The 13,363-nt window shown below is 40.0% G+C and overlaps 1 protein-coding gene across 4 annotated transcripts in view; it reads right to left on the bottom strand.

The window, feature by feature from the left end:
- TSHR (thyroid stimulating hormone receptor) overlaps positions 1–8,951 on the bottom strand; it is a 44,755-nt gene extending 35,804 nt beyond the window's left edge. For 3 of the 4 annotated variants that reach the window (XM_041472013.1, XM_041472014.1, XM_041472017.1), the window contains exon 1: positions 8,742–8,951. In XM_041472013.1, coding sequence (XP_041327947.1) covers positions 8,742–8,917 — 176 coding nt within the window. In that variant the 5' untranslated portion in view covers positions 8,918–8,951. The remainder of the gene's footprint in view (positions 1–8,741) is intronic. The other variant, XM_041472015.1, reaches the window with a different exon arrangement.
- Positions 8,952–13,363: the final 4,412 nt, after the last annotated feature.

Here is a 13,363-nt window from a genome sequence, read left to right as displayed (position 1 = left end):
TTGAAAGAATTTTTAAATGCATATCTACAAAACACAATAAGTAAATACACACCACCCAAAGAATTTCAGATTTAAATGATATGATTTATAATTTGAATCGTGTCAACAAAAGCTTTATGTATTTTAATGAACTATTCTCCACTGATACAGAGGGAAAAATTTACCATACATCAGCATGAAACAGAGTTTGTCAATTTGAAACAAAATTAAAAATTTTACATTCAAAATTTTTTTTTCTGAGAAAATTATAACAAGCAGTGACCTAGCTTTTATATAGGAGAAATAAACACAACAACAAAGTAATGGCTAGGTAAACAGCTATTGACACATTGGTTTCTGGTTCTTTATATCCAATTCAATATATTTTTTAAACTATTCTGAGCAGTAGTCTTTCAGTGGTGCAAAAATAACTATAAAAAGGCATTTCGCATAGTGAAATTCGTGCTGAGCTTACCAGAAGATGATTACCACCTAGTGTCCAATGCTAGTATTACCAGTGTAGTAGGAATGAGGAAAAGATTCACACAGCAAAGGAACTCTGCAAGTAGGGAATCACTTCTGAATATGCAAGACTACATAGCTGCTTTTCTACAACTAGCAGTCCAACAGAATAACATAAAGTGTCCCTCAAAACTGGCCCAGCCCTAAGAAATTTAAAAAAGACTAGATTCCTTCAAAATGAAATTGTACAGGTCAGTGTTTGGGACAAGTAGGTACTGAAAGTAAGCTCTTACTGCTAATGTATCCTCTTCCTACAAACTTCCTCCAAAAAGAGGTACATCCAGACACTCTCAGACTGACAGGCAAGAATTTAGGTTGCTTACTTGTGAGTTTACAGCAAATAGAAAACACCAATCCACAATGCTGGAGCTTAGCCTTGCTCAATTTGTGATCACTCAGTGCTTCTGACTGGATTTGAGTAAAAAAAGACTTTACAGTAACGAATGATCCCATCTTCAGTCAGTTTTCAGATGACACCAAGATGGGCAGGAATGTTGATATGCTGGAGGGTAGGAAGGCTCCGTAAAGGGTCCTGTACAGGCTGGAATGATGGGCCAAGGCAACTGTATGAGGTTCAACAAAGCAAAGTGCCAGTTTGCTGTGTCCCCTCCCCTTGTGCACCTCCAGCCTGGAGGGGTAGTATAAGAAGCATAAAAGGCTGTGACTCTCTAAGCACTGCCCAACAATAACCAATACATCCTTGAATAACCAACTTTTTTTCCAGCACAAATACAAATCCAAGCCAATCCATAGCACCATACTTGGTACTATGAAGAAAATTAACTCTATTCCAGCCAAAATCAGGCCACTTCTCTGCAACTTTTTTTTCTTTTCATTTGCTCCCAGGCCTCTTATGTCCTTTGCCTGGCAGTGCAGCCTGAGGAAATGGAGCATTACCTGGCGTAGAGGATAGACCAAACAAGCACTGAAGTGTACTGGACGTACAGCAATCCATGGGACCAGACATGTTGCACCTAAGGGCAATGAGGGTGCTGGCTGACATCATTCTGAGGCTACCCTATTATCTTTGAAATATCATGGTGATCAAGGGAGGTTATGTCTGAAAAACAAAAGCAGCATGCACATCTTCTAGTGCGGCACAAAGGAGGATCTGAGGAAACACAGGCTAGTTGCTGCCATGTAGTTATTTTTGTGTGCAAGTGATTTCATACATTTCAACGTCCTTTTGCAGGTGCTATGTACACAAAAAAAATTCCTTTATTTTCATCTATATTTCTATCTTAATAATTCCTAACATTCAGTTTGACTTTTTGACCTCTGCCAAGCAGCTGGCAGCAATTATAGGCACGTAGTGGTTCTCTGATTAAAAGCAATAATAGCCAGCAATTACAGCCTATTCTTACTCTCTTTCCCTGTAGGAAGTGAGCCTCTTCTGACTGTTCTTTCCTGAAATTTCCTAGTCCTGTTTGAACTCTCTTTGCAGCAATTTTTAGGCTTTTAGTTCAATATTTCAGAAACACAGCTCTTCTCTATTGTAGTTAGAGTACATTTTATAGCAGGCCATCATAAAAGTTTAAAGTTCAGGGTAAAAAAGGTAGCAGTACTGGGTTTAGGTAAAAATCAAAATTTAGTTCAAAAGTAATGAAATAGGTACGTTTGAGATCACAATACAAGAAAATATATGAGGTAGTAGGGTTTTAATATGGCAATTGGGTGAAGTCCCAGACGACCAAAAAGGACGAAGCATTGTACCCATCTTTTGAAAGGGTGGAAGGGAGGACTGGGGTAACTATTGACCTGTCAATCTCATCTCTGTTCCTGGGAAGATCCTCCCAGAAGCTATGCTAAGGCACATAGAAAACAGAGAGGTGATTTGAGACAGTCAGCACATCTTCACCAAGGGCAAATCCCGTCTGACCAACCCAGTGGCCTTCTCTGATGGAATGACTACATCAGGGGACAAGGGAAGGGCTACAGATGTCATTTATCCAAGGCTCCAAGTGCACAGGGCAAGGGAGGGGATTCTGCCCCTCTGCTCTAGTGAGACCCCACCTGGAGTACTGCATCCAGCTCTGGAGTTCTAAGTACAAGAAAGATGTGGACCTGCTGGTGTGGGCTCAATGGAGGGCCATGAAAATGATCAGAGAGCTGGAATCCCTCTCTGTGAGGAAAGGCTGAGCTGGAATCCCTTTCTATGAGGAAAAGTTGAGCTTCTCTTCTGCTGGGCTTTTTCAGTCTGCAGAAGAGAAGGCTCCAGAGACACTTTATTGCAGCCTTCCAGTACTTAAAGAGGATTTCTAACAAAGTTGGGACACGCTTTTTAGTAGTGCCTGCTGCAATACGGCAGGGCGTTATGATTTTAAAATAAAAGATGGTCAATTCAGACTAGATGTAAAGGAGACATTTTTACAATGACCATGGTGAAATCCAGGTGCAGATTGCTCATAAAGGTGGTAGATAAATCATCTCTGGAAGCATTCAATGTCAGGCTGGATGGTTCTCTGACCAACCTGATCTAGTTGAAGATGTCCCTGCTCCTTCAAGAGGTGGTTGGACTAGATGGTCTTCAAATGTACATTCCAACCCAAACTATTGTATGATTCTATGCTAAATTATAGTATTAGGTTTCAATTCAAATAAATTATTCAATTCTATATTTATGTATCTACTTATTTGTGAGAAAAAACTAGCTCAATCTTTTAATGTTGTGTGATTCAACCTTTCTTTGTAAAGAGTGCCATTTAAAATGCCTATTTCATTACATTCAGACAGATGACACTCACTGGCTGGAGTTCAAGAGAGAACTAATTTTGTTTTAGTATGTGTCAGCAGCTCATTGCCTACATTTAGGCTTAAATTGTAATGTTTACTACAGCTGGTCTCATTGCTTCAACTTGAGTCCATAGCATTGCACTTTGCAAAATCCTGAGTATCATTTCCCATTGACTTGGGTAAGGTATCAGGACACTGGCTGGTTTGTACAATCTTGAATAGAATAGAAGGTGTTGACATAAAATGGCCTTTTGCAGATGGCTTACTTCTCATTTTTGAGTAAAACAAGCTACTTTTTCTAGTCTTTAAATTTTGGCTACCACATAGTAGCCAAAAGTGTGGTTAAGAAGCTGTTATGCTATTAGCAGCTTCACAATATATATTGTTAATTTTTTTAAGACTCTTTAATGTGTATTCTTTGAACATAAGAATATGTAAGGGCTGAGTCCAGCAGAACACAAAAGCATGTTTAAAGTTGAGTTTTTGAGGAACTGAGACTGCATCCCTTTTTCCCTATACCTGTTTTGGAAGATTAGCATTTCACAGCAGTCTCTCTGAACTGCATGTGGTAAGGTTCAGTCACACTTGGTGATGAAGGCAGATCATTTAGACATTTTTAAAACATTTCCTGAGACAGTCCAACTTTCAAAATATAATCACCTTTTATATACTGTTTGGAGGTTCTGTAAACCCATGTTAAGGAAAACATCAAACATTTCTCAATTTTGCAAATATATAAGCAGACTATATGAGTCAGATTCATGAAAAGTTGCCCTCTCCACTGATATTAGCTATTTGCAAAAAAAATCTGTAAATCACTCCTTAGTAGTCACATGGATTTTTTTTTTTAATTTAGGCTTTTTCTTTCCTTTCACAGATTCAAGAGAAGGCTGTTGTGTGCTTCTGAAGTGTAACGGGTTGGAAATGTTATGTCAAAAGAAAACACTGTAATGAAAACTGATTATAATAGCAATTCAAGATTCAGTGTAGTGTAACACAGAATCAGCCTGTTAAACCAGTGTTGAAATCCACTCCAAAAATAAGAGTTGTTTAACTCTGGTATAAACTACTTTTTTGCTACTATGATGATCAAAACTCATCAAAACTCAAGGAAATTATACAAATTAATTTCTACTTTCTTATCACCAGTGTCTTCTGTAAAAAATGTGTGATATTCTCATTGAGGTTAATCTCTTCACAGCATTTAAAACAGAACTACTTGCAGTCCTCCTACTTTCTGTCAAGCAAACTATGTGTGTAGTTAAAAAATGCTTAAGTAATGCTTGTTTCTACATCTTTTTGGTTTGTGCTTGTACAGTTCCTCACACTTGATAGGTTTCTGTGCCATGACACAGGAAATTTAAATGTTCCTAATCTACAAGAAATTTTACTGATACAATGACTGATAAGGAATTAAAGAAAATATTGTATTCAATGTTCACAAGATATTATTTTGGTCTTTAGCAGTTTCTCTACTCCCTTAGTCCCTCATTCCTGTTCTTCATCTGCTCACTTTGAGTTGGCCTGTGTATGTACAGTAAAGCAGTGCACAGTTTGTAAGTTACTTCAAGAACCCTTAGAACAGTGCTTCAATTTACCATTGGGATTATGAACAAATCCTTTCACTTTAACATTTCACTTTGACTGAGACAATAACATATACTGATGGACCTACTGTATGTCAAATGCAGGTTTGTTGTTATGTTAACAGCGGGATTATAGAAGCAATACAATGCCTTTCTAAGCAAAATATGTAGGTAAATATAACAAACATCAGAATTGACAAGAAATTATAGTTTTATGTAAAGCACAGTATTTAGGAAACATGTTGCAGCCATGTACACAGAATTATTTAAATCATTACCTGAAAGACAATTGATAAAACAGTTTCATGGATTTGGTAAGTATAATGGTGTTTGGTAAAAAAAATAATTAATTATTTTAAGAAGGTTCAAATCTGGCTTTGTCTTCAGAAATAGTCAGATACTTTTACAAATGAAAATAATCACATATTTTTTGGAAAATGAATTAATTGCAACTAAAACATTATTTCAAAATGTGTAGCCATTCTATATTACCTACAGAATATACAGAATATATGGGCATTAACTAAAAGGCAGTACCCTAGCTATGGCAAATTTACTGGAGCAAAGGCAGAACTGTAGCTTAGTACCTAATGTAAAGAGCATATTCTTGAAGCCTGTACTGGTTTTTTATCTATTTATATACCAGTTCCTCTGTCCTTGCCTAACATCCTCTTGTTCAATTTCAATCAAATGTGATTATGGTGATATGAAAATACACCTGGGTACAGGATGGAAACCTTATTAACGGGAAGGGAAGGGAAGGGAAGGGAAGGGAAGGGAAGGGAGAGATTAAATTATTTTAGTAAGTGAATGCAGGAGATGTAATGCACACTGAATAAGAAGCAAAACTTTATTAATTTTTTTTCTTCTGTCAAAGAAAAATAATTAAAAACAACTAGAAATAGATTTATAAAATGAAAATAATTGAGAATTGCATTGAGGTGATGCTGGAATAGTGATACCATCTGAATATGTCATCATAATGACGCCAAGAAGCATATTACAATAATTCAAGAATTATGATGCAATTATATCTTTGGAAAAATGTTCAGTGAGGTTTTGGTGATCTGTGTGTGTAAGTAAACAAACAAAAAAAATCTTATACTGAAAAAAGGACATCTCCAAGATCAATGTCTGTGCATTCAGGAATTCTGGATAAGTACCTGCATTAACTATAATTGAATAAATAACAGTTTAAAATAAACACACTTTTCTGGCTTAAGTTCATGTCACTTTTCTACTAAAAGAGTTAGAAATAAACTTCTACTGGAATTTCTTAAAATAAGCATTTCTTAAAAAATGGTTCACCCCATTCTCTTAAAGTAGGATAGAGAAATGAGAACAGTTCTGACTGAATAATCAGAATGAAACTTTAATTGGAGTTTCAAGATCCTGTGCATTGAAAAGAGCTCATAATCTCCAAAAGCTGGCAAAGTGTTCATAGACTCACCAGTCTCTTAGTCCTACAAACCCCAAAACTGAATAGCTGCACAAAAAACTTTTGAAATTGGCAACCTTGAGGTTCACTCGTTACCACCAAGAAGCAGAATCACTTTGCCTAAAGTAACAAACTTGCTGCATTTAGGGAAAATTGTAGAGAGTTTCAACATAAAATGTGCAATACATACAGCTACATATTTCACCTCAAAGAAGCATTTATTTGTTCTTAAGGGTAACAGAAACTTCAATTCTTTTGGAATCTTTTGTCTTTGATTCAGAATTGCTGCCTATTGTAGAGCAAAAGGATGAATACATGACGGAATCAGGGGCACACACTTTATAATCTCACACAAAGTTCTGTGTGTTGTTTTAACTGTTGTTTTAACATGTGCAAATAATCCAGTCTGAAGCATCTGAAAGCACTCTGAACAAAAACCACATATAGGTAAATGTTATGACTCCCATTTAACATATGGAGGGAAAGAGATATTAAGACATTTGCAGAGAGCAAGGGACTACAAAATTGGGTACAGTCCACCAGACTTCAGCAATTCAAATAAGAGAACAGAAGGAAAATAAACACACTTTATCTAGAGAGAAAACTTCAAACTGAAGTAAAAAAACTGTGGTGGGGGTTTTGTGTTTGATTGGGTTGTGTTTCATTTGCTTGTTTGTTTGGGGACGCTGTGTGTGAAGAGTTCTGTCGTCCTTATTTCGTCAGATAATTCTCCCATTTGCTTTCAAATAAAAGACAATGCAGCACATGTTCTACTGCTTCTACCATACACTATAAAATCACAATTGTCATTACCCAGAATATTTTTTTGATGTGGCAGGGAGAACACATCTTGAGAAGTTTGCAATGGTCACTCTAATAGGTGCACATGATTAAATTTCACCCCAAATAAACAGAAAAATATTTCTCTGTTGTTTTTATTAATTACTTTTCCCATAGAAATAAGATCTTCACGGGGTGTTTTTGTCTTTTCAAAACAATGGCTTATTATTTTACAGCCCCCATTACTACAGGTGTTTAAAACACTACAGTTCCAGTGGCCAAAGTGCTTTATTTGTGGAGCTGTATGCAGAGAGGTACTTCTCAGCCATCAAACCAGCATATTTCAAGGGACGTATCAAATTTCATTATGTGATCTCATTGTTTCTATTAACTATTTTAAATGCCTGTACAAAGGCACTTTCTCCTATGAACTGAAACTGCTATATTTTCTAACTTATCATGGTAGATTTCAAAGAACATACTACTTGGTGCATGTCATAACATTACTGCAATTTCAACCTAAATAAACTGTGTATATAAAAGTATAATAACAAAAAAATCTCGTATAATTTAAAATCTTATTAACTGAAATACTGCAGTCTAACCATCCAAAAAATTAAAGGCAAGCAAAAATAATGGAAATAACACAAATATTTTTTTCTTTCTTTCTAGGCAAGTGACCAATTTAAGCTTTTACTTTCAGTGTTAAAAAATCCGAGAAGCATTCAAATAAGTGCAAATAATTTAATGTTCTTATTTATAGAAAGTTCTTATTTATATAAAGTCCTGAGAATCATTATCAAGACATAAATGAATCAATCTGTTACTGGTTCACCTTACAATTAAATCAACTGAGTTTGAGTTGATTTACATTATCAGAAAGTAATCTATATTTACAAGTTAACCTTCCCATAGAGACTATAAAACTTTTGTACCTCAAGAAACAAAGTAAAAGCCAGAAGTGATTAAGCTGCTCAGTTGTAGCTGACAGGTGCCATTTCAGTCTCATCACAGTATTTGACTGACAGATGTGACACAAGATGCTCATCTGGACTGGCAGCAGGAACCTGGAAAAGATCTTCTACTGTGCCCATAATGTACCAAACACTTAGGCTGAGCTACCTGAATTACTCTATCACTTTGGCAAGCTCTGAAGTTGCTGCTTTATCCCAGACTCCACACTTTCATCTGAAGTACCCTGTCTCCCAGACAGTGTACTTGGATTCTCAATTCTCACGGATTATTTTTCTTTTCCGGCTTTGACAAAGAAGCTGAAAATGCACAGAGGATTTTGTGAAAGTCTTTGTGAGATTCCTATTGGTTTTTAATCACAAAATTGTGTTTGATCTACCTTTGCTTCCCCTCATCCCCCAAGCACTTGCCACACAGAATCCATCCTACTGCTCACTTTGCCCACAAACAGCCCAGTTACATATTTCCCCACATTTTCTCTCAGAACTCTTAAGATCCAATGAACCATCTCTTCACAGCTCTTTAAGGTTTGAGCGTCACTTTTCCTACCTCCTCCTGCCACACGCAATCTGCACACTGCTGTTCTGCTATCCTGTACCGCCCAGGTAATCTGCAGCACCTCTCCCCTCTCACCGCTTCCTCATCCCATAGGACATCAGCTCAGAGCATCTCCTGCCTGCAAAGTATGAACACTCACAGCTGGCTTCCCTAAATCATCCCAATGTACTCACAGGGTCTGGGTGTCCTCCGGAAGGCTGGGAATAAAGTAGATGTCCCTGCAAGTGATTTTGTAGTCATCCCAGTCGGAGCACTCGCAGAAGGCTGAAGGACACCTCTCTGTACCCTGGCTGCACAGCACCAGCACCAGCAGCAACTGGTGAAGGAAGGCTACCGTGAAGCACAGCATCTTCCGCCGTCCGCTCCCGCTCTGCTCCTCGCTTCTCCGAGGAGACGAGGAGATCCCAGAGCTGCACGGGCAGACCACGCTGCCCCGCCGGGAGAAGCTGCCGGGGAAAGGCGGCACCTGTGCTGGACAACGCCGCCTCCTCACTAAGCGGGGTCAGGAAAGGTCTCAGCAAGCCCTGAGCGCTCTCGCCATGGGGCAGGGTCCCTCTCCTCGCCGCGGCCCCGCGCCCATCCCGCCGGCCATCCTGGACCTGCCCCGCACCCCTCCTGCGAGGTCCCCCGGGGCCCGTTCCCCGGCAGTGCCCCGGCTCTCACCGCTGCCGGGACTCCGCCGCTGCCCGCGCTCCGTCCGCAGCCCTGCGGCTCCGGGGCTGCCTGCCGCGGGCGGCCGGGACTGCGAGGGGCGAGCGGGCTCCTGCCCTACCCAGCCCAGCCCTGCCCTGCCCAGCCCAGCCCTGCCCAGCCCGGCTCTGCCCGGCCGGGGCCAGAGCCGCGCCGGCAGCGGGACCGGCCCGCCGAGCCCCTTTCAAAGGCAGCGGACAAACGTCGGACCCCGACCATTCCTGCTGGCATCTTTGCAAAAAGGAACAGGAGCAAGGGGGCTGAGTAAGAGCCATATTAACTCACCTGTAGAAGCAGTGAAGTTAAAGCAGACCTTTGCAACAAGCAAATATTCACTGACTGCAAGTTAGATATGCACTAAATGTATATCAGTTTAAAAAGCACTGAAAAAAGAGTGATTTTGAAAATGAGAGGATAGAGCAAAAGAGGAGAGAGTAGCATTTCCCACATTATCAGACAAGATAAAATCCATTCACCACAGAAAAAAAATGGGGAGGAAAAAATCTAACCTTGACAGAAATAAAGTGAAATTATTGTCACCTTAAGTAGGTACACAACAAGAAAAATGTCAACATAAATGTTTGTAGTCTGCAGAGAAGGAAACTTGGAAATGTAACCTATGACCAGTATAAATTAGATTACAATATTGTTGGATAATTAGTATTCTCCAGCTACATTTCAAACAATAGAGTTATTCAAACATTTTGAGTACAATACATCAGATACTACTTTGATATAACTCTTTAAAAGTACTTTAAGTCAGTTGACCAGTATGTGTTTCCTAAATGCAATGAATCCCCTCAGTACATCTTTTTAAGGTAAGCAAATGATACCATGGCCATAAAGAAATTTTAATATAAATCCTGACCTTATGGGCTTATGTTAAGCAGTTAGATCTTGTGTAAGTGAGGAATCCCATCAGTTACACTTATCTCGTTTAGGATGGGGTGTCCTTCAGGGTGTCCCAGAGAGGGGTCAAGCTGAAGCACCCACAAGAGTGTCCTTGAGACTTTCACATTGCATCGCATGAATTCCCTTAGAAACACTGGCTGTCCTCTGCCCTGTTCAGTCATGTCCTTCTGACACACTGCTCACATCTCTAACTCACCTGCAGCCCTAAGAGCCACCACTCACCACCACATTTTGGTGTCTGTACCAACCTGACTAAACAACAACAAAGCCTCAGGCAGATCAATGAATTTAGTTGACACAGGCTGACACAAAACCATCTAGCATACAAAACCATCTAGCAAAACAAATGTATCATCAAAGGAATTTCTGTTTTCTTTTGGACCTATCTCTTAGCTGTCATGAACCTATTCTACACCTGAATTTCAGGTACAGTGGGTACAAGTTATGTTTGTTTCATCCAGCAAACAATATTGCCTGGCATTGTCCAAGGCAGCTTGTCAGCTTCAAGTAGTGTAAAATTCTCTAGCAGCTTAATCTCTGTTTTCTCACAACCAAGGTTGATGACCTAGTATGACTCTGAGCACAACAGAGATGTTCTTACTTCTCACAACATGACCTAGTTTGCCAGAAAAGACCAGAGATGTGTATCCCATCTCTAATTACAGTACTGCTGGAGTGATTTGTTGCACTATCTTGTGTGTACTCTCTGGCAGCCTGCCTCTCTCCCTCTCTTATTCCGACTTCAGAGTTACTTTTTATGTTTCACTGTGTATGGACAAAGCAAAGGAAAAACAGACTTACTGGTGGGAAGATAAGTAGTCCCAAGATTTGAGTCATTTTAGCAGGTTATCATAAACCAAATACTCACTTGTCTGGTGTACTTACCATGACCAATAGCGCAACATGCATTAGCTACTCCATCATAATTGTGTTTCAGATTTCTAAACAAGAGGAAGGGTAATTTGCTTCATTGCTCTTTCACTGAGAGTGAAGTATTTTGGATTACCTTTTGTTTATTAGGGAAAAGGAGCATGCACATAAATACTGGCATCAGAAGCTTTGGCATGGCAACAGCTCTCTGGCAGTGGTGATAGTCCACAAAGAGTTAATGGAAGGAAAAATATCTTCCCAGCTATTTCTAAGGGATTAAAAATGGAAACAATAAAAGATTCTGTACTAAAAAAATGGCAAAGCTGACACAAAGATGTTTGGGATAGACTCTAAAATGAATAAGAACCACTTAATACATGATTTCTGGGCTTGAACCATAAATGAGAGAAGCAAGGGACTCCTGTAATTGAAGGCCTGATAGCTTTGAAGGAAACAGGACAGAACATGTATAGACAGAACATCTTCAGCCTGGGAAGAGCTCCAGGTCTGGATGCACCTCCTTCTGTGCTTCAAGACTTGGCTTGCACATTCTAAGCCAGGAACATCAACAGAGTTTGGGGAGAAAAATGACTGCTGCTAACCACATGGTGTTTCCATGGGCACTGGCTTCACTGAAGAAAAGTTATGTTCTAAGTAAAATGATGTTTGCATTGTAGTTTCTAGCATGTTTAAGGAATTTTCTGGTTACAAGTTTGCAATCATTGTTCAGTTGTTTCTCTCTGTCAGGACTCTGCCCTGGCCAACCTAACCACCCCAGCAGCATGTACCCTCTCTGACAGCTCTGGGGCTCTGGGTCAGCTCAGGCCTGAGCTATTCAAACACTGAACTCATTCCCAGGCTGATTCCCACAGCCCTGTCTTGCTGACTGGTTTTCCTGCATTTACTGGGGACCTATGTGGAAGGTAGCATTGTCTCATTTTCTCTCCAGTCTTGCCTCCTTGACAGACCTTGGACCTACATTGTAGTCTTGTAGTCCTGACTCCAGGTGTCTCTTGCTTCTCATATCTGGACCCTGGATCTATTTTCGTTACTTGCCTCGCTGTGACTGTCAATATCACCAACTCAGTCCTGCTGAGATGCTGCAGGACTGTGTCCTGTTGGCAAGGCCACTCTGTGCTGTGGCCACGCTTGGCTCACAGCCTGCAGTCCCCTCCTAAAGCAGCCTGTCAGAGCCGAAAGCACTGATGGACCTGACTGTGCCTGTCTGGCCTCCACAAGGACCTTCCTCCAGCCTGCACAAAACCCAGGACCATGTCAGCCTCCAGGGCTATCAGTCCCTGCCCCAGCACCACCACACTGGGGCTGCCTGTTCATGGGCTCCGCTATGCCAGCTGCCCAGTTCCTAGTGGGGTTGGTGGGATGGAATGGGCTGCCAAGCCCTGTCTGCTGCTCGAGGAGGATCCTCTGTGGCTCCTGGTGCCTGGCCCTGAGGGAGCTGCTGGCCTTGCAATGCCATGCTCTGATATCTTCTAGTCACTTCCCAGTCCTTCTGCTCAACTTTTTCAAGAACAGGCCCAGTGATGGGGGATCTAAGAGTATATTTGTAAGTCTACAGATAACCCCAGGCTAGGGAGGTCTCTGAACTCTAGATCAGAATGTAAATTCCAAATAGAAAAACACAGGCAGCTACATGCAATAAGACACACCCCACATGGCATATATATGGAAATATGTTGCATTTATAGTGTTGTCTGGAATACTTTATCATCAAGAAGTAGACAAACAAGATTATTGACCAGATAGTAAGGAAAATAGGAGGTTTAGAAACATGCCCTATATTGAAGGAATGATAGAACACAGGAATGATAGAACACAGGAATGATAGCTTAGTCAAGACCGCAAGTGTTTTAAGATGTAAAAAAGAACAAAAATCAACAGTTCTGATCACATCAGGTTTGAAAAGTGATGGCATCTAGCAGCTTAGAGTGACTGGCAACTTTTCAACCCTGTAGAATATTAATAAATGTTCCTCTTTTATATCCTAAAACCAGTTAATGTATTAAAAGTATCACCAACAAGTGTACATCCACAATTATAAATATAATCCTAAGAACAGACATGTAAAATCTTGTATGCCCTGAGGCTAAAGAAATTAAGTAATTTTTATCAATTAGAATGTCTTGTGCTCTGATTCAAATAAACAAATAGGAAAGAAAGTCACTTTTAAATCACTGTATATTGCAGATTTTTTCCTGGTTCTTTTTCACAGACCCCTGCATATTCCTATTAATTTAAAGACAGCAAGAATTGACAAGCATTTTTTCCCACTGGTACAGGCACTCCCTCTAGTGACAGCCACAGT

The sequence above is a fragment of the Pyrgilauda ruficollis genome, unplaced genomic scaffold, assembly GCF_017590135.1.
Source record: "Pyrgilauda ruficollis isolate IOZ18807 unplaced genomic scaffold, ASM1759013v1 scaffold28, whole genome shotgun sequence".
Lineage (NCBI taxonomy): Eukaryota > Metazoa > Chordata > Aves > Passeriformes > Passeridae > Pyrgilauda > Pyrgilauda ruficollis.
This window is presented reverse-complemented; position numbering and strand designations above follow the sequence as displayed.